This window comes from Cenococcum geophilum, assembly GCF_001692895.1.
Source record: "Cenococcum geophilum 1.58 unplaced genomic scaffold K441scaffold_118, whole genome shotgun sequence".
NCBI classification, from domain to species: Eukaryota; Fungi; Ascomycota; class Dothideomycetes; order Gloniales; family Gloniaceae; genus Cenococcum; species Cenococcum geophilum.
The window spans coordinates 4,612-27,439 of record NW_027137676.1 but is presented as its reverse complement, the minus strand read 5'-3'; the positions used below and the strand labels follow the sequence as shown (position 1 = coordinate 27,439).

The window sequence follows — 22,828 nt, the reverse complement described above, 5'->3', positions numbered from 1 at the left end:
TAATAGTTAAAGACAATAGTAAGCTAAGGCTCTATATATTAAACCCTATACTAAAAGGTTCTATAGAGCTATACTAAAATACTAAAATATCTATAATATTTATAATTAATTATAGACCGGTATAAAGGCTTAGAAGTAGAGTTATATAAAAATCCCTATATTAGCCTAGGTAGTTACTAATATACTTTTAATAGGCTTTTAATAGGTTTCCTAGTAATCCTTACGTCTTTTCTCTAGTTATATTTTTTCTTTATTAAGGTTTCTTAGGAGTTTAAAGTAGGGGTTAGATAAATAGATAATATATAATAGTATACTAATATCTCTCTAATATTTCTCTAAACCCCTTTTAAAATAAGCCCTTATAATCTCCCTATTATAAGGTAATAGCGATTAGGCGCTAATTATAAGAAAGGGGGGGAGGTTAATATAAGGGATATTATTGCGGTTATCTTAGGTTGCCCTTAGGATAACCCCTAGATACCCCTTAGATGGTTACCGGTTATATACTAAAGGTACGTGCCCGTAGTATATAGTCTCTATAATCCTAAAGGCCTTATCTCCTTAAGAATTCGTCTCTCTTACCAATCTATCCTGTTCCACAATCGTGTCCTTATAGCCCCCTATCTATAAAGTCCCCTTATATTAGGAGAGTTGCTATACTAAAGAAGATGTTAAATGTTCTATACGTTATATATAATTAATTAATATTAATAGGCGTAAGTTAGAGCCTTGTTTAAGAGCTATAATTTAAGCCTTTATAGCTAAATTATAGCCACCTATAGAACGTTTAGCGGTAGATCTTTTAGTAGCTAATTAGAATATTAAAAGGAGCTTAGAAGCTGCGGAATTAAGCTGCTAAAAACAAACTTGGTAGAACGCTTGATGATATGGCAGAATTCTACCGGCAGAATGTTTTTCTGCCTTGGCGGTAGGCCGTCTAACTAATTAAAAAGATTTTAGAATATCAGCTTCTATACCCAAATTGACGGTAGCTAGATTAATGCTGAGAATCCCGTGACTTGCGATTGGGAATGGCAAAGTACCGTGAATATAAGCCTCATATATATACAGTCCCGTATTCAGAAAACTGGGTTGTAAGGATGCATGAAGGGGTGGCTAGTTGGTGTTGGTCATGTAGAGAGTCTGCCATGTCGGGGTGTATTATTATGGCCTTAAGGCGACGATCACAATAATTACAATCCCTTTCCCAGCTTGCTCCGCCTTCTCGAAGTGAATCCTTTAGATGTGCTCCGTCCTGGCGTTTTGGTTTGTTCGCCGGGCGTGTTCCACGGCTTTAGCGAGGCTCCCTCCGCCCTACCACAAAAGAAGGCACTCTATCCCCTGGCGCCCAAGAGGGACATGCTCGACCTCTGTTCTTATTGCTCTTCCGCCCTTGTCTTTCGATGATATTAATCCCACAACCCTGGAGCCGTTCTCTAGTGAGCCTGTCCTGTGGCAGCCCCGTCGCGACTAGGATCTGCATTCCTCGAGCTCCCAGCTATGCAGGTGAGAAGTCCCGTCTCCCAACATCTGCGGCGCGAATGCGACACATACTGCACTGCTGTGAAGGTCTACCACAACTGTCGTGCCCTGGGCCTCTTGGCTATGCAACGACCTGTTCACTTGTCCCCTTGACCAGCTACGCCTCTCCCCGTCCCCGTCTCCGTCCCCCATTCCCGTGCAACATCGGCTTCCAGATGCTAATCAAATCCTTGCATGTCCAACAGTCCACACAAAGAGCACGAGAGCTTGAGCGAATGTATCAGAGCAGACGCGGACATGCTCCCCAAATCTCAATAAGCGACGACAGTCATCACGTCACCGAAGCCATCGGGGATATGTATGGGGACATGGACTTCAACAAGCGCGATTCAAGGCCTCTGAGCTTCATAACTTCTCCGTTGGGTGATAGTTTTGAATCAGCCCTATCCTTCAATGCTGCTCAAAGTTCACCACCCAGGTCACCTCTTAGCCGCACAATGTCGAATGAGAAATCGCCTCCCCATGCGAATGGATCTCCTAAGATGCTCTCTACACGGAGTTCTTCCTTTGGCCGCGAAAATCAAAGCGGGCCACTGTCACCGCCGCCACTCACTCGAACAAATTCCGACACTGCTTCGCAACAATTCCCTCTCAATGACATAGACTACGAGTCGAGTCCAGCTGCTGTAGCACAAGAGCTTAGCAACCTTCAGGCAATACGGCGTATGTCAATGGATGTGAATTCTTCGGACCCTGATCTTCCAACTTTTGGTTCTGGCTTCGGAGCATCTTCAGTAGCACCTGCAAATTTCTCTGATGACGAAGACCCCTCAAAGCTGTTCTGGGTTCCCGCACGACTACATCCGGAGCTTGCACCCAAAGAGTTCAAAACATTTATTGAGGAAAAGGTGGATAAAATAAGGCGGAGGTCTGGTGGGGAAGAGTCCTTATCCCCAGATGGTCTAGGAAGGATGGGATCAGGTGGAGGGCTTCGGAGAAAGAAGTCGATGCTCTCAAGACAGATTGACAGTCCAAATGGGTATCGGGATGGGGCAGAAAGATTAGAGAGGAACAGGTCCGTCACAGAACAAGGAGCGGCGAATGGAAACTTGGGCAACCTCCCTGAATTGGAGCATCTAGTCGACGATCCTACAAGTCTGATGCGTCGGATGAGCATAGATTCTACTCGCAGATCCTCAGATTCTGGTGTCGAGGTTTCAATGACCGAAGACATGCCTATTCTCCCTGCAAAACCTGTCGGCCAAACTTTGAAGAGGTCTACCCGAACGAACTATAGGCGCGGAAGTCTCCGCAAGGGAGAGCGGGTGCCATTCTCAAGACGTATAGTTGGAAGGCAGTCAGAAACAGACACCGAAGAGTCTCCAGCATCTTCTCCAATCAAAAATACCACGCCAGACCTCCCGGTTATGGGACTTACTAGGATACAATCGGAGCCAATTCATCTTCGACCAGAACCTACAGAGAATTTCTCGCGTCCTACTCGAAAGCGGTCTCCCCCCATTTTGACATCTCCCCTCCCCGCACCGGAAGAGCCTCCCGTTCAAAAATCCGTCAGCCCTCCACCCGAATTGGAACAGGGGAGGTCACCTCCTGCTAAACCATTCCACTCCCGAATTGCATCTAATGGCCGGACGACCGCTCCATTACCCGGTTATGTGCCTCCTCAACAAGTTCCACAGATTATCGAGACACCACCGCCCTCTCAGGAACCCCAGAGAACACCACTCTTACAGCTACCGGAACGTAATTCATCGCGCGAGGCTCCACCATCCTTTAATAATCAGATTCATCCCCAGCCTCCCAGAGCCCCTGCTCCAAGGCAGCCTCCAAGCAGGCCTCCCATGCATCGACCGGGCACGCCAATCAAAGCACATAATCAAACATTAGATGACATGGCCTCTCATCCATCCCCTCTCCCAGGAAACAGTACACGCACGGACGCTCTATCTTTCATTCCAACACTTGCGGATGAGAAGAAATCCGATAAGAAGTCTAAAGAGAAGAAAGATGCTTCTGAAGGTGGATCGAGGAAAACTAGCTGGGGCTGGCTTCTGGGTGGTGACGACAAAGAGAAGGAAAAAGAACGTGAAAGGAAGGAGAAGGAAGAGAAGGAAGCTGTAAAGAAAACCAAGACGAAGCTTACCAAAGCAGCCGATAAGTCTCATGACAATACTCGGCTCGACTTGCTTCAAACATCTATAGATGGTGGCAGAGGGCGAGAGAGCCTTGTTCTTGACCGAGATACTATTAAGCTTGAAGAAGAGCGCAAGAAGGAGAGCACTCGCAAGTCCTCTAGTGGTGACTCTAAGAAGGAGAAAGATTCAGGTATCTTCTCATCGCTCTTCGGTGGAGGCAAGAAAAAGAGCGAGAAAGAATCAACCCATAAAAAGGGAAGCTCAATGCGCGGTCTTTCACCAGAACCACCGCCACGGATTCTCAAGCCAGACATTGACTACAACTGGACTCGTTTCTCAATTCTGGAAGAGCGCGCCATCTACCGGATGGCCCACATCAAGCTTGCTAACCCCCGCCGCGAGCTGTACTCCCAGGTTCTGTTGAGCAATTTTATGTACTCTTACCTTGCTAAGGTGCAACAAATGCATCCTCAAATCCAGATCGGGCATTCTGCACAACAGAAACAGCAACAGCGTCAAGCACAACAACAGCAGCAACAGCAACAGAAGAAGGATCAGCCAGAGGAGTTTGCTCAATATCAGAGGTACCAGCAGGTGAGATTTTCAGATATCTAACGTTTTTTTCTAATTGCTGGTTTTACTAACCTTGAAGTAGCAGCAGGAACAGTCTGAAAGTTCGAAGAACGCGTCTGGAATCCCGCCCGGACATTTGTCTGGAAATGATGCGGAGACACTCAGCCCAGAGCCCCCACCAGAAAACGAAGTACAGAGTAGGCCGGACTCACGCATCTCCCAACACTCGCATACATCGAAAAATTCATCGCATAGTAATACAAATGGAAGTTCGTACAGCGTTGCCAGTGGGCAAAACTACCTGGGCCATCCTGGGGGCAAACCTGAATCTCGACAGCCCTACTACGGGCAAACGTTATTCGACGATTCGGAACCCACGAAGGAGGACGAAATGTGGTAATCCAATAATTTACAATATGTATTTCCTTTTCCACAGCTTAATGTTATTGGCTTTGTTTTAGTACGGCGTCCAAGACGGAGGCTTCTGGCGGTGTTCCTTGATGCATAGCAACAGGCTTTTCTTATATCCATCCGGCGAGATGCGGCTTTAAGGTCTCTGTCGCTACCTTTATTTTTCTCGGAACATGAGCTCGTTGCCCTTGTCCGGTTTGTTATCCTTGGCTCAAGAGAGGATTACTTCAAGCGGCGGCAGGACCCCTTTTATCCTTTGAGGGGTTTTTGCTGACTGCGACTTCTGTATGATATATTCTTTTTCCTCGCTTCACTTTTATATTCAAGGATTGCTTGCTAGGGGTACCTCCGGTTTGGCGCAAAGACGTGGCGGGGGTTATGTACAGAGGAAGGGTAAGAGAGGACGACAAACATCTAGTGTATTTAAATCTTAGTGGTCACAGAATGCGTAATCGTTCGTGGCAGTATGCTCGATTTTTAGCGTGATGTTTGCTATTTTGCGTACTGTGGTGCCTGAAGAAATCTGCCTCAATTGCTACTTCACTTTCCCAGGTCTCATACCCGTTTTTTTTGTTTTTGTGCATGATGTAGCTGATTGCCCGCTGAGTCGCTGAGCCGCACGTGACCATGCCCTACTAACCAATACTCGCGAATATCCACGGCGCTATTTACCCTATACGGAAAGGTTACTTATCCGCTCGCTAAGCGGCCAGTACGTATACTTTCTATTATTTTAGTAGGTTAGAGCTAAAGCGTTATATATTGCTTATTTTCTATATAGATAGTAAATAAGGTTTCTCCTTATCTAGCGTCAAGCCTTTTCACGTAATATCGTTATAAGCTTTCTTCTTCTTCTACAGTCTGTACGAGCTTCGGTGTCCCCCCCCGGGGGGGCGCAACACCACACACCTAATTTCGCTTCGTCTGCAGCTAAATTAGTATGTAGAGCTAGCAGAAAGTGGTGTAGTACGTGGCCAGGGCTTGAGCCACGGCCCACATCGAATTCGGAGCTCAGAGCTTAATTTTAAAGCTATTCTAAACTTCCCTCCCATACCAAAAGTCGTGATATCTATTCCAGATCGTGGCGTTGTAAAGCTTCTTTCTCTCATCAATATGAGCTCCAAACGCCCTGCTCCTACCTCTACAGGTAGTCCCTCTAGTTGCCTACCTACTTAGCGATTACGATTGTTACCAGTACCGCCTTCTGTAGCAATCGGTCGTCCACCTCCTTTTATGCAGAGCTTAAGTATAAGTACGGTCGTAAATCTTCCGTCCGCATATAGTGGCCAACTTAATATACAGCTTAACTACTCTCTACCGCTAATATATAGTACCCCACATGCGTTATAATAAGCTACCTATTTTACTTTAGGCGAGCTTAATAAGATTCTAACTAATCCGGCGGCTGCCGAAGAGCACGATAATAAGGAAGTTTAATACTTTTATATACCGCCGGAACAGAATATAGTAAGAGCTCCGCGGCGTGTGGGTGTAGCTCCCCCTATATTATAAAGCCAGCCGCCCGCTAAGAGGCCTTAATTGCTAAAGACTTTAGTATATAAGCCTTCGGTAAAAAGTAAAGAGGAGTTAGCTTTAAGGCTTTAAATAGAGCAGGAGGAATATATAGTAAAGCCTCTAGGCAGAGGCTTATTCTTTAAGTATTGCCTAGTGTTATTAGTAAAGCTTTAAAAGATAAGTCGCTTAACTATTATATTAGCTTATATATTTCCTAAGGCTCGCCTTAGCCTTTTAGTAATATATAATTGCAAAGTTCTTCTTAAAATTAATAAGGCTTTATAGTAAAAGTTTACTAGTTATACTTTTTAAAGGAAATTATATAATACTACCGTGAAGCTTACTAGGCGATTAAATTCCACTAAATTTGCATTTTATCTTAACCTAAGCTATATAGTTAATTAGATTAATTCTAAAGAAGAACTCTTAAGGGTAGCGAAAGGGTATTATAATTACAATAATAGCTTATTTAAGCGGCTTAAAGTTAAACTTATTATAGATTATATTAAGATAATTAAGTAGTAAGTAGCTTATAGTCCTGCCTATTCCTCTATAATAATATAATTAGCTTTATAGTCAGCTCTAGAATCCTTATAGAGCTCCTTACTAAGTATACTATAGCCTATAGATAGTAATATTACCGCTTTCTCTATAATTTCTAAAATAAGCTTTATAAAGGTATCTTAACAGTAGCAGTGTTATAAGAACTGCGGTAGTAATTGGTACTAAATATATTAGTAAGTCAATTATAAACTTATGTAAAAGGATATAAGAGAATAAGGTAGGGCAATTGATTATAGTCTTACTACTAAATATACTTCGGTTAGCTTAATATGGAAGCTTCTTAAGAGGAAGACGGGTAATAAGAAGAAGAAGTAGCTTACCTCTAAAGCCTCTATACTAAGTACTCCGGGCATTATAAATTAATTCTATATTAACCTAACTAGTAGTTACTATAAGCGCCTATTTATACTTCTAGCAGCCTCGCTTTCTAGCTTAAAGTTATTACTAATTACTCCTCTACTATATCCTTAAGGCGTTAATTGGCTTGCAGATTTATAGGAGTATTTTAAATAGTAGAAGAAGTCGGCAGAAGACTTAGAGGCCTAGAAAGAAGATATTAATACTATCTACTAAGTTGCTTTTACTAAGTGGTGGGATTTAAAGACAATTAGAGAGTAGAAGCCAGATAAGTAAGAAAAGACACTAATTAAGGTAATAATTAAGGTAGGCGTTTTAGAGGTAATTGCTAAGAGATTATAAGTAGATATTAAGAAGTAGAGAAATTTAAGAGGTAAAAGCCTTGAGCTTAACTAGTAGTAGATTTTTAACTTAAGTATACGCCTACTTGCAGGCACCTATTATATATACAAATTAAATATTATAAGCTTAAGGTATAGCCACGCCTTCCTTTATATAATAATAACACCTTATCATAAAATCTCACTCTCCTTTACTAATATACCCACTATAGCGGAAATAAGCTTTCGCGCTATTAGATTTGCTTCCTATAATTTAATATATACTAAGTTTGGGTTAAACCTAAGGTTCTAATTAGTTAAAAATTGGTTCGGGTTATATAATAAGGGGACGTGCTACCTTACGTGCTACCCCATTAAATTTACAACCTTATAGCCTCTTTCTACCCCTTACTACTCGAATATCTTCTATATATTACTACCCTACCTACTATACTCCCTACCTACTATCTAAATGCCTTCTAATTATATATTTTGCAACGCCTATAAATAGAGTCGCCCTTCCGCTAACTTTATACTAACCCGCTAAAGAGCTCTATATAAAACCTGTAAATCTTATAGAGTTAATTCTTTTTATTCTCTTTTTTTACTTATTGCCTTTCTAACTCTATATATAGGAGAAAAAAAAGGACGATTTTAACAACGACTTTTAGCAAACCCTCCGCAGCCTATAAACTAAACTGTAGCCGCTACTACAGCCGCTACTACCTCCGCTACTGCCTCCTTATACCACCCATATCTATCTAGCCGCGGCCTACTACGGTCCGCCCTATTACGGGCCAATTAGATATTAGGCCTATTACTATAGTCCGCCCTATTGCGGAGCAGCTAGATTGTGGTCCTATTACTATAGTCTACCATATTATGGAGTAGCTAGATCTCGGTCCTATAGATATTACCTATAACTTCTACGCAGCCCTATATTAGGTTAATAAACGTGTTAATATATTACCGCCTAGTAATCTACGGTTTAAAGCCTATTGTAAATATAGTAATATAATCCTCCCTCTATCCCATCAGGAAATTTTTTTTTGGGCGCGTTGTTGCAGCCGAAAATTGGGGTCTGCTTAACTCGCTTAAGTCGCAATTTTGGCAATTTGCGGCGATTTGCAGCGATTTGCAGGCTACTTTATATAAATTACTAAAATTGCGACTTAAGCGACTTAAGTAGACCCTAATTTTTGGCTGCAACAAAAATGCAACAAAAATGTAACAAAAATACCATAAAACTGCATAAAGCGCTGCACGAAGCTCCACACGAAGCTCTACACGAAGCTCCACACGAAGCTCTACACGAAGCTTTACACGAGGTTCTACACAAGGCTCTACATAAAGCTCTGCGTACAGAGGCTCTGCACGAAGCTCTACACGAAGCTCTACACGAAGCTCTACACGAAGCTCTACACGAAGCTCTACACGAAGCTCTGCACGAAGCTCTGCACGAAGCTCTATACGAAGCTTTGCACGAGGCTCTACACGAGGCTCTACACGAAGCTTTGCGTACAGAGGCTTTGCACGAGGCTCTACACGAAGCTCTGCACGAAGCTCTGCACGAAGCTCTGCACGAAGCTCTGCACGAAGCTCTGCACGAAGAGCTCTGCACGAAGCTCTGCACGAAGCTCTGGCACGAAGCTCTGCACGAAGCTCTGCACGAAGCTCTGCACGAAGCTTTGCACGAAGCTCTGCAACGAAGCTCTGCACGAAGCTCTGCACGAAGCTCTGCACGAAGCTCTGCACGAAGCTCTGCACGAAGCTCTGCACGAAGCCTCTGCACGAAGCTCTACACAAAGCTCTACACGAAGCTCTACACGAAGCTTTGCACGAGGCTCTACACGAGGCTCTACACAAAGCTCTGCATATAGAGGGCTCTAACACGAGGCTCTGCCACGAAGCTCTACACGAAGCTCTACACAAGGCTCTGCACGAAGCTCTACACGAAGCTTCTACGTACAGAGGCCTCTGCACGAAGCTCTACACGAAGCTCTGCACAAAGCTCCTATATAAAAGCTCTACACGAAGCTCTGCATAAAAGCTCTACGAAAGCTCTACACGAAGCTCTACATATAGAGGGCTCTGCACGAGGCTCTGCGCGAAGCTCTACACGAGGCCTCTGCGCGAAGCCCCTGGCATTACGGAGGCTCCTACACGAAGCTCTAACACCAAAGCCTTTTGTGTGTGGCGCGCGATACACTAACTATCGGGTCCCCCGCTATATTCCCGATAGCCTCTACACGTGCCTCTGGCCAAGTATACCCCCTATATACACCTAGGTAGCCACCTCATTTTTTACCCTTCCTTACATTCTCCCTACCTAGGAAGACACCAGAACGATAGCCAGCAGACAACCGTCGCCGGAGCCAGACGACCGTCGCCAGAGCTAGACAACCGTCAGAGCCAGACGACCGTCGTCAGAGCTAGACGACCGTCGCCGGAGCTAGACGACCGTCGCCGGAGCCAGATAACCGTCGCCAGAGCTAGACGACCGTCAGAGCCAGACGACCGTCGTCCAGAGCTAGACGACCGTCGCCGGAGGCCGAGATGACCATCGTTAGAGCTAGACGACCGTCGCCGGAGCCAGATGACCGTCGCCAGAGCTGGACGACCGTCGTCAGAGCTGGACGACCGTCGTCAGAGCTAGACGGCCGTCGCCCGGAGCCAGGATAACCGTCACCAGAGCTAGACAACCGTCAGAGCCAGACGACCGTCGTCATCGCCACACGACCGTCGCCAGAGCCACACAACAACCGTTCAAACGACCAGCCAGCAAACACGATAAACGATTCAATCGATCGATCGAATCAAGGTAACATAGACAGGTAGGCACAGACAGGTAGGCACAGATAGGTAGGCATAAACGGGTAGGTATAGACAGACGGACAGACAGACAGACAGACAGGTAGGCAAGTAGGCAGGCAGGTAGGCAGGGCAGGTAGGCAGGTAGGTAGGCAGGCAGGTAGGTAGGCAGGCAGGTAGGTAGGCAGGCAGGCAGGCAGGCAGGCAGGTAGGTAGGTAGATAATTTGGAGCCTCTGCGAGAGGCTTCCCCCTTGACGCCCAAAGTAGATAGCTCTACATTTTATATAGTTATAATATAAATATATTTAAAAGTATATTATAGAAATCTATGGGAATATGTAATAATTTGGTTATTATGTAATATAATTATAATTTATAGTTACAATTTATATAGTTACAATTTGTACAGTTTTTACAATTTATACAGTTTTTACAATTTATACGGTTTTTACAATTCGTACGGTTTTTATAATTCGTATAGTTTTTATAATTTGTACAGTTTGCGAGCTATTTATTTATAGGGTAGCGTTTTGCTGGCATTGGTTTGGTGGTTGAGCGTTTTGCTGCAATTTACTAGCAGAAGCTGTAAATTTGTTGCGAAACGCGCGGTTTGCGCGAATCGCTAACGACCATATACGACCACGCAAATCGCACAGTTTGCAGCAAATTGCCGCAATCTGCAACAACGCGCCCAAAAAAAAAAATCCTGATGCCTAGCCTCTACTAGAATATCTACGCGATCTTTTAGAGTCCTATAGTACTTCTACTAGGTAGTTTAAAAAGTAGCTCCGCGCATATAATATAGCATTAGCTTTTACGTCCGTAAACTATACCATTACTAACTATAGTATAGCCTATGGCGGCCCAAATTGCTTCTAGATATATAGTAAGCTTTACTATCTATAGGGCCCGCTAGAGCCTCCTACCGATACTACTCTACGATATGCCTAGCTATACTTTTATAATCCTAGTTATATTATAAATATCCGGCTATAGGCCTATTTTAATACCTAGCTAAATACAACTATTTTATAGTACCTTACTGCTATACTATCTAAGATATAGAACCCTTTTATCGCTCTTTATTAAACCGCAAGGGAATGGCTTTAGGCTTAGCCCGTAACGGCCCCGTTATAGATTATCTTAAATCTATAAATACGGCTTATCTTAAAGGCTAGTGCTAATCGCTGCTATAAGAACCTCCTAATAAGTAATAAGGTGGCCGTTATTATACTAGATAAGTATAGTAATGCTAGCTTCCGTAATATTATGCTTATAGAGCGTTATGCGCCTAATAAGCAGCCGCAGTACTGCCGTATTAACTTAACGCATGCCGTATATATACCGCTCTACTATATACTACTCTTCCCTTGCGGTAATACTGGCTAGCACTAGGGTCTTTAGCTACGCGACTTCAATTAAGCCCGCTAGCGAGACCGTTTAACCTAATAGGTATACTTTCGGTTCTACATACATATCTATAGTAACTCTAAGTTAGTCCCTTTTACCTACTATTAGCTATTTTAGTAGTATATTATAGATATATAGGCGCTATATAATTAGAATAAGCTTAACTAGATCCGCTTTTATTAAACTAACCTCTATATAGAGCTATATAACGGCATTATAGATACTTTTACCCGCGCCAATCTAGACCCTAAATTATTAGGCCGCTATATAGTCCTTCTATCCAGTTTCCTTAGCGGAGATTACTTTATTAGGTAGTGCTATTAGGATTTAATAGCTATTATCTATAAATACGGCCGTCTAAGTATATTTCTTACGTTTACTACTAACCCTAAGTGGGATAAAATTACCCGCGAGCTACTACCTGGCTAAACTACTACAGATAGGCCCGATCTAGTTGTGCGTATCTTTTATATAAAGCTTATCTACCTCTTTTACGACCCAAAACGGAAGTAGATCTTTAGCTAGTACTGCGGCTCTGTGTTATGGGACACCCCCATAACACCTTGCACACGTCTACCTGTTTCCACCGACTCAGCAATTAGAGACCAACCGTAAAATGGCAATCTGATGGCAATCTAATGGCAATCTAACGGCAATCTACGGCATTCTGCTATATTCTGCTAAGTTCCACCGAATTCTGCTAAGTTCTACCAGGACTACGACCTGAACCCTATTCTACCCTATGCGCGTAATAATTAAGCAACTAAGTTAACAATATATGCCCTTTCTTCCTATTTTCCTACCTTCTTTCCTTACGTAACGTCTTAAATTCTTATACAGTTCATATATATAGCTTAATAATATCTACCTTGCTATATATTATCGCCGCTTATACTTACTCCGTAACACTTTGTCTAAACTATTAAGTCCTAGAAACAGGGCCTGCCATATTTATACCTACTGCTCTTCCTATATCTATATAACCGCGATAAACTGCTAAACCTAGCTATTATTAACCGTTTTATATCCACGGAGCTTTTATAGCTAGAGGATAATCATATTAGCTATCTTACTAAGATTATAAAGTTTATAATAGTTTATGGCCCTTACGGCTCATAAAATCTGTGAGCTCCCTATATAGTTACGCTAGGGCTAGGCCTTTTACTAACCTACTTAAAGCGGTACCCTAAGCCTTTTAACCTTACTACTATTATATATAAGGACGGCTATCTAAAATACCACTGTTATAATAATCTACGGTTATGGTCTATCCGCTTACTAAGGGGAGCTATATTTAAAATAGATAACCGCTAGATTATTCCGTACTACCTATATCTAACTATAAAGTATTATGCCTATATAAATATTAAGGTCTACACCTTTATGCGGTCCATTAAGTATATTTATAAGTATATATATAAAGGGAGCGACTATACTACTTTATGGCTTATAGACGGTAATAAGGTAAGCTAGTATTTATAAGGCCGTTATATTAGCCCCTCTAAGGCCATTTAGCGGCTATTTAAGTTTCCCGTTTATAAGGAGTTTCCCCCTATAATCTAGCTGGCGGTGTACCTTTTACGTAAGCAGCCTATATACTTTTAGCCGAACTAGTCTATAGAGGAAATCTAGCAGCGTCTTAAGCTTTTCTACTCTACCTTAATGGCCTTCTTTAAGTATAACGCGGAATATAATAGTAGCTGTAACTACCTATATTAAGACTTCCCTAAGCGGTATATCTTTTATGTAAAGTAGCGGGAGTAGCATTCTTGCTAGTAAGGTACCGTAATAGGCCGTATATATTACTACAGCCCTATTATAGGTAAGAGGTTCTACTTATAGCTACTGCTAATGTCTGTTTCCGGCCCTACCTCCTTTAAAAATCTCCGTACTATTACTAGTATAGTCTATCTAACCTTTTAGGCCGCCTATATAGCCCTAGGGCTACTAGAGGATAACTATAAGTAGATTAATTACTTAATAGAGGCCGCCGGTTTTGCTATTAGCGCCTAGTCACGCTCCTTATTTATAACCGCTTTACTTTATAGCCCTATTATAGAGCTAGTTACTTTATAGGACCGCTTTAAATAGTCTATTTATAATAATCTTCCTTACTTTCTAGCCCGCTAACCTAATACTCCTCTTATAGTTGCTAAGGATAATAACGCCTATTTTAATTACGGCCTATACCTTATCTATTAGATACTTGCGGATTAATAAAAGATACTTTAGACTATAGCCTGCCCTAGTTTTAGCACTAGTAGGGCGTTATTACGAAAGGAAGTAACCTACTTTTTATAGCGGAGCTACTATAATATAACTGTATGGAGGAAGAACGCTAGTTTACTAAGCTACGCTAGTAGCTAAATACAGATTAGGCAGCCTACTTTAATACTATTATTACTGCTATAAATACGGATCTATAAACGGCCCGCTTCTTTTTCTAGGGCCTTATAGGCACTAATAAAATGTTTCTCTATTACTACCTTTGCCACTACTACCGCTAATATAGTAAAATTATTCTTTACGTAGCTTCTTCTAGTATTACAGCCCTCCTATTACCCAGCGACCGTACTACCTACTCCTATTTTTAGATACCTATTGATCTATATAAAGAGTCTACTTATAATATCTCTAAAAGGTTAAATCTCGCTAAGCTTTTACGCCGTACCTCTTTATTTATCTAAGATAAGGTGCTAATGCAGCACTACTACTACTTTAAAGCCGTGCACTGTATACTTACAGATATCCATTCTAACGACTCTACATTTAGCGGACTCCCTACTATCTTAGGTGGTAACTTTACTTAGATACTACCTGTCGTCTTATAGGGGAACCGCGCAGCTATTATAGGTACTTACCTATAGCGGTTATTCCTTTAGCCTACCTTCTATATACTATCCTTATGGTTAAATATACGTATCTACTAGGGCGAGATAAATTAGCGGTTTACAGCTTAGGTATAAGGCTTGTCCTATAATATAACTCTAGCTAGTAAAATTAGTATCCTACCTAGTATAGCTATATTCTAGTCCTAGGAACCCTTTTACGGCTATATATACCCTTCGCAACTACTTACTTAAGTATATACTACTTCTAATACCTTTCGCAATCACGTTACCCTAACTATTTATAATAATACTATGGCTAAGATTAACGAGGCTATCCTTATGCGGCTCTATAGCTCCCTAAGCACCTTTTATTTTATAGACTCTATAAAGCAAAATAAAGAAGAAAATTATATAGAACTGCCGCTAGTAGAGCTTTTATAAATATTTAACCCTAGTAGCCTACCTCTATTAAAGCTTTCCCTAAAGGTAGGGGCGCCTATAATCCTTTTACGGAACCTCTACCCTAAGGAAGGGCTGTATAACGGCACCTATATAGTTATTACGCGCCTAGGCCGCCGCTATATTAAAGCTTAGATGCTTAGCAGTAGCTTTTATAGGCAGTTACGGCTAATCCCTTATATTAAGTTTACCTTTACGGAGGGAGAACTGCCGTTTATTATTAGTAGAAGGCAGTTTTTAATCTAGTTATACTTTGCTATAATTGTAAATAAGTTATAGGGTTAGTCCTTTAACTTTATAGGCGTTAATTTATAGATATTAGTTTTTACCTATGGCTAGCTCTATATTGCCCTATTTTAGGTTACTACTATAAATAGTATTTTGGTACTGCTTCCCCTAAATTAAATAGAGATAGACAATATTATCTATTTAGAAGTTTTACTTTCGTAATAAAGTATATTATTTTATTATATAACTACTTCTATAACTGCCCTATAGGGCTAGTAAAACTTTTATAACTGTTGGTTACATAGGGTAACTCACTAATAACGACTACTCGAGTAGGTTACAGTGATGTTGGTTAATAAAGCTTGTTGATTGGAATGAGGAAGGGCGAGGAGCCTAAGACTCCTCGCCACGCTAGTGCCGCGGCGTCACGTGACGACCGCTTGCCTCATTCCCGACAATAACTACCCCATAGGGCCTAGTAAACCCCCCCCCCTACTCCTTATCCTTATCCTCTAATAACTCCTCCTTAAGAACCGCCGCCAAACGGCGGAGTAGCCCTATAATCCGCCCGCGCCGCCTAAAATAGAAATAAATATAGGTAGGCAAGGCTCCCTCTAACTCCTCTAACTTCTCCCCCTTGTTGGAATTACAAGGTCATGGGGTTATAGCGGAGCTATCTTGAGGGTTTAATTAATAATAGAGATGACGCAGACGATGAATATTAATTAATTCGTGATGCAGTAGATGCGGTTAATGTCTATATAGATTGCATGCGGACTTCGTCCTCGCAATATGTCCAGAGCCTAGTCAGCATCTCTCGCTTAATTCTGACACTCCCCTATGCTGACGACGCTCTTCTTGTCTGCTTGTCTGTTTCCTAAATAGGCAATTATAAAGCTATTCCCAAATACCTTGCAAGCGCCATTTGGCCTACATACGGAGGGAAAGCCTATAGTAGGCAAAAAACCTCTATCACTTGCTCCGTTAGTTACCGATTCCTAGCATTACACAATACTTCATAAATTGGTTAATTAGTAGCTGTTTTATAAGCATATCTCTAGGTTAATCTTTACCTAGTATATATACCACTTTAAGTCAATCTTGCTAAACCATATCGTTTCGTACGAAGAGGTATTAAGTCTTAATATGCTTAGCTTTCTAGTGGTGCTTTATATCGTACAAAAGGTTAACTATACCATTATTATTACAGTAGAGTATAGGGATAAAAGGGTTGTCGTTATCTCTCTCCCCTAGATCTCTCGTTAGCTTTTTAAGCTATACTGCTAACCTTACTCCTTCTAACGCTGCTATGATCTCTACTTCTATTAAGCTCAATACTATTAACTTCTGCCTTTAAGCCATCTAGATTACAGCTCCCCTATAGCATATAACTGCTATACCTTAGAATAATATCTAATTGTGTTCTGTTCCCTAAATAGCGTTAGTAAAGATACTATAGCTAATAGGTAAGTTAGTTAACGTAAGCTTATATAAGGGGAGGTAGATCTTTTAATTTAAGTAGGTAATTCTAATTTTGAGAGTGCCGTTTAGATATTATAGTAGCTGCTTACTTAAGCGGTAATACAATTCTCCTAGTGCTGCTATAAATCTAGCTAACTAACTAATAGTATAGCTAATATTAAGACGTATATAGTTTAACAGGTAGATTATAGAGCTAATAATCTATTAGCATACTGTCGCATTGTTATACTTAAGGGGACTTTTAATATTAGGCTTTAGAACAGTACCTATTAGTATTAGTAGCTTAACCAGATTACAGTTGTCTATTTTTAGCTATTTAAGTAGCTTCTTAGTATATATCGTCTAATATAGTTTAAGGGTTTAATTTATATAATCTTAATTAATTTGGAAGCCTATAAATACCTCTATAGGGCCTAGGTCTTTACATCTCCATTCTTTTAAAATTCTTATCTTTGTAATATTAAGGTCTTAGCGCTTTCCTACAATTAGTATATTGTTAACAAATAGTAAGATATATACTTCATTTCCTATAAAGAGATTAGGGTCAGCATTAGCTACTTCTAAACCTATACTCTTAAAGAACTTCTTAACTATTTAAAACCATTCTCTTGGTGCCTACTTTAGGCCGTAAAGTAACTTATTTAGCTTTAAGTAGACATCTTTTACCCCCTTAAGGTTAGGTTTAAAGTCTCTTAATAGGTTAGGAATCTATATATATATCTATTTTTATAATAGCGGGTTTAAGAATGCAGTTTTAACGTCAATATGGTTAAGCTTAAGGTCTTTAGCTGCTACCTTTGCTATTAAGAACCTGAAGGTGTTATATTGTATAACAGACGCAAATGTCTTAAAATAGTTAATATTAGGGGTCTACTTATCTCCCCAAATGCACAGTCTTGCCTTCTTGCGAATTACTTCTCCCTTAGCGTTATACTTGTGCTTTAAAACTAGCTTACTTAGGAGTAATAACCTTCCTTCTAGTACTGTCCCCCTTATAATAGTATAGGTGTGCATTCTCTTAAGAAAGAGAAATTCTTTAAAGATAGCTTTTATCTAGCTAGGAGCGTCCTCCCTTAAGGCCTAATCTAGCTTAATAGCGTTAAATGGTGCTATAGGTGCTCCTAAGGAGGTAGTATTCTTAGCTTCTAGGTAAATAGCTTTTATAGCTATTACTAACTAAACTACCGTATCGTTAAAAACCCTTATATTTGGTAACCTTTTAGACCTTATTCTCTGCATATAAGGAATGCGTATTAATGTGCTTTATATAGGCGTCCTACCTTAAGTATTACCTTATAGATTTAAGCGTCCCACTTAATCTTAACCTGGGCTTCCCACTTAATTTAAGTAGCCTATTTAGTCTTAACCTAGGCTTCCCACTTAGCTTAAGCGGCCTACTTAGTTACTATCTGGCCTACTCTTAGTTTTTATAACTAGAGTCTCTATTAGCCCGTTTAAGGTAGTAGGGGGAGGTCTAAGTCAGTTCGCGGCTTAGCTTATAGCGTAATTTAAGCATCCCGCTTAATCTTAATCTAAGCGTTTTGCTTAATTACTATATCTCGTAGCTTATACTTAAGGTGCTCTAAAAGGGAACCTATACTTATTTACTTTAGTATCTTTAAATAGCTTAATTACTTAGGTATGCAGGTTTATTATCTTAAATTAACTACTCCCTTTTAATCCTATAAAGACGTAGTTAGGTCTTATCTGCGAGTTATACTTCCTAGGGTGTTTCTTAAGCGTATTTATTGAGTTAGCATAACACCTAAAGATAACTAGATTTTTAAGGTTAGGGACTTGTTGGGTATATGCCTCGTAGGGTATAATAGCACTACTATGCTTGTCGTTAAATGGAAGAGCTAAGGTTAGTACTCGATTCTTAATCTAGACAGCGTATTTAACTGTATAGCACTAGAGTTTAACTAGTATATTTCCTTAAAATAAAAGTAACCTTATTTTATAGTCAACTGTATAAATCGCGCGCTTAATTATACTATTATATAAGTGCTTATATGGCGGGCAAGGCTTAAAGTTAATACCTTAGGGTATTAATTTATCTTAGAATCTGTGGCTGAACTCCCCCTTTCTATTATCCGCTCAAATCCATGTAGCTTTAGTCCTAGTAAATCTCTCTACCCTTATAATAGTTTCTTTAATATGCGGTAGTACTTCTTTAGTTTATAGGGTTTTAAGAGAAATAACTTAGGTATAGCGTGTGGCGTTGTCTAGGGCTAGTAGGTAGTAGTTATAGCCTCTAATTAATATACTAATTTGTCCCGTAGTATTAAGATATAGCCCTTAACTAGGTATCTTCTCACGCTTAATCGTCTTCTTGCTTAGTATTTCTCGCATCTTCCTAGCTAGATAAGCTTTACATATACTCTTACTAACTAGTACTACTCTCTTTCTAAGCTGTATGCCTAGTAAGGAGTGCTATAGCTTAAATAGGTCGCTGTAGTTTGTATATCTAGTTCGGCAATACTATAGTCTAGCATCCGTTTTATTAACGTTTAATTATAAATTATATACTTCCGCTATTGCATTAAATGCTTCCTAAGGCTCTTATAGTACGTAAAGGTTATTCTTTATAGTAGCCTTAAATGTCGCCCCTAATTTATGCTAACTAGTAGCTTAATTGTCTGTATTAAAGGTAATTAAGTAGCCTTTTTAAGTAAGAGTCCTTATTAAGATTAGCTTAATTGTTTTAAACAAAGGTATAAGCCAGACGTCTTTTAGCCTTAGGCTACCAATTTAAACTTAGCTATAGCCTATAGCAGGGATAATAATTCCATTCGCAGTACGGATCTCTTAAGGTATATTCCATCTCTTTAAGTATACTAGGTCTGATTAGTTACTAGTAAAGTACTTAGTTGCACCTAAGTTAAGGACCTAAGCTAGGGATATTATTATAAGCATAGCACATTTAGGGTTAGGGTTAAGGTAAATTAAATTGCTATTAAATTTGTCCTTAGCTATTACTATATTCCCTACTTCTTCTGCCTTAGGAGCACCTTAATCTATCTTCCTAGCGTTATTAAATTGGAATTATCTAAGCAGGGGATAGTTTTTCTAGTAGTGACCTTTCTGATAGTATATTCTGCACTCATCTCTTTCTAGTTATCTTAGCTCTTTAGTTACTTAAGATGATAAGCTATAATGTAATAAGGAATAATTAAATCTACTAGTACAACCTCTACCCCTTATTTAACCTTAACCTCAGTTTCCCCTTCTCCCCTAGGTTCGTCTTTCCTCTTATATATAAGTGTAGTAGTCTATATAGGGAGAGTAGTCTCTTACTCCTAAAGAAGGGTAATGTAGCTCTTAAGGTCTCGTTTGTCTTGTAGACACTAGGTCTTCGCATTTTACTATATAATATTGCTTAGTAGGGCTAGAAGGAGTTGCTCTTTAATATTATTATTAGTAAGTGCTTAAGATATTAAGGCTAGATTGGTCTTAAATTAATTTAGTATATAAAGGAACTTAATGATTTGTATGTTTATAGGGTTAAATATAGTGCTATAGAACTCCCTGCGAAGTCTAAAGATATAAACCTTATTATTAGCCTTATTAAACTTCTTTATTCCTTCCTATATTCCCTAAATATTATACGCCTTTATTATCACACGCATCTCTTCCTAACGGTCGTCTCCTATCAAATTATAGATAATCTTATTTGCTTCCCCCCTTCTCCTTCTCCTATTAGCTGAATTAACTTAAGCTAGGTCCTCTATACTAGTAACAAAATCCTATCCTTTTGCTATAATTAGGGCTGCCTTGTAGGTACGCTCCTAGTCTATAAAGTTATCTCTATTAAAAATAACAATTTTACCGGCCTTATAATTATATATAGGTGTCGTTAAGGTTAAGGTAGAGGAGGTTATTTTAGGGGTTAATTTTTGAGTTAGGAGAGGTATTACTACTTGGGCTTATAACCTGTTAGAATTATAAGGTTATAGGGTCACAGTGAAGCTATCTTAAGGGTCTAATTAATAATAGAGATAACGTAGATGATGAATATTAATTGATTCGTGATATAGTAGATGTAGTTAATGTCTATATAGATTATATACGGACTTTATTCTCGCAATATGTCCAGAGCTTAGTTAGTATCTCTCGCTTAATTCTAACACCCCTCCTTATTATTATTATTATTTTTATTATTATTATTAGCGGTGGTGGCAGTAGAAGGTATATAGGCGTAGGAGTAGGAGCGGGAGCGGGAGCGGCGGTAGTAGACGCTATTATCTCTATTAGTTATACTTTTTATAGCTTATATTACTAACTTACAGACTTAAAAGGAGTAGTGTGCCCCTTTACTACTATAATAGCAGTTAGTATAGCTGCTGCGTAGCTAGCCGGCAACTAGCATACAACTCTATAAATGGGCTACCGCCCTATATATATAACGTATAAGCCTATAAGGCTATTATACCCCGGCTTTACGCTAGGGCGGCCTTTGTATTTAAGGCCCTAGCCTTTAAGCAGACCCCCTAGTAGACCCTAGAAGCTCTACCTAGGCTAAAAGCCTACTATAAAGATACGCCCTAAATACGCGGTAGGGGATACAACGCCTATATTATAGCCGTGTTAGCGGCGGCGGCTTTAGTAGCAGTAGTAAGTATAATAGGTAAGGGATTCTAGAGCGGGAGGGCGGCGGGCTAATTAACGGCCGTAAAGCTAGCTGGGGGGAGAGCGACGGGGGCGGCGGTAGTAGCGGCGGCGGNAGTAGTAGGAGTGGGGAGGGGCCTAGCGGCAGCTATAGCTACAGCAGCTATTTATATATTAGTATCTTCTTAAATTCTTAAATTCTTTTATAGTACTAATACTTACTAGTACGCTTATCTGCTGGGACTGAAGTCCTATATATAGGCTACTCGGCCTAAGATAGCAGAGGTATAGATAAAAAGCGGCAGCTGGGCGCAGATATGGTGGTAGTGGCGGCGGCGGTAGTAATATAGTGGTAGTAGTAGTAGAGCTAGAGTAGGAGTAGGAGTAGGAGTAGGGGCGGCAGCAGTAGTAAGAACGGCAGCGGTAGTAGGAGCAGGAGTAGACGATATAGCAGCAGCAGCAGCAGTACTAATAGTGGTAGTAATAGTGGTGCTATTACTTAAGGAAGAAGATAACAATAACAATAACAACGTAAATAGCTATTATTAATATACGTTATGTAATTAACTATATAAATCTATATCACGCGATTATTATATAAAGGCAGCCTTACGTTACCACGAGGTAACTATATAAATTCTATAGTAGTAGGGCAGTAGTAGGTAGTAGAGGATAGTAGTATAGCAGCACTTAGTTTAAAGGGACGGAGGCCCGCCGCAGGCGTGAGAAATAGGCTAAATTTCTCCAAGGACCGAATTGCCGGCTGTAAGTCGGTAAGGAGGAAATTTTCCTTGGAAAATCTGGCCTATTTCTCGTCTCTATATACTAACTTAAAAAGCTATTAAAGCCATTACCCTATTACTTTAGCGCCTCCTTTTATATAGTAAAATATTATTAAATAAACTCCTTTAGCTTATTAAAGAACTTCTTAATTAGATTTAGATTGGGCGAGTATCTAGGTAAGTATATAAGCTTTATACCGGCTCGCTTAAAGAGGGAGCTAATATAGGCTAAGTAATAAAAGCTCGCGTTAGCTATAATAACTACTAATCTTAATTTTAGATAAGGATTATAATAAGGTAAGAGGATATGCTTAATCTAGTAGTTATAGCCCTCTAAATTTATTAAGCTAGTATATACTAATAATACTAGTACACCGTTAATAGTATAGGTAAGTAGTATATTAACTCGCTGCTTACTACGATTATATAGTATATATAGAACTAGTATAACTCCCACTAATAACTAAAACGCCTTTTATATACCTATCTTTAAGTTAGCTCTAGATTCGTCTATAAATACTAACTAATTAATAGTAAACTGCGAGATTATAGCTTAGAATAAGGTATAATCCTCCTAGCTTTGCTTATAGGCAACTCGGCGAGCCTTATATATAATTAGCAACTTCTATATATACGCCTATAAAAGCTTCCTTACTAGCTTCCAGCTCTAGCTAGTAACTCTTAATTCTACACTAAGTATCTACCTACTAATAACTACCTAGAACTAATTATAGATAAACTATATTATTTTATTAAGATATAAGTGCGGAGCCTTATCTAGTCGGTAGAGCAATGCGATAATTATCTCGTTATTTAATATACGTTTTAACTTATATTC

General features: G+C 40.0%; 1 protein-coding gene across 1 annotated transcript; it reads left to right on the top strand.

Annotated features, from left to right (window-relative positions):
• Positions 1-1,361: 1,361 nt before the first annotated feature.
• On the top strand, positions 1,362-5,088 carry K441DRAFT_672048 (uncharacterized protein). The gene is made up of 3 exons (XM_067650508.1): positions 1,362-1,506; positions 1,728-4,232; positions 4,294-5,088. The coding sequence occupies exons 1-3, from the start codon at positions 1,501-1,503 to the stop codon at positions 4,609-4,611; spliced, it is 2,829 nt and encodes a 942-aa protein (XP_067496126.1). The 5' UTR covers positions 1,362-1,500; the 3' UTR covers positions 4,612-5,088.
• Positions 5,089-22,828: the final 17,740 nt, after the last annotated feature.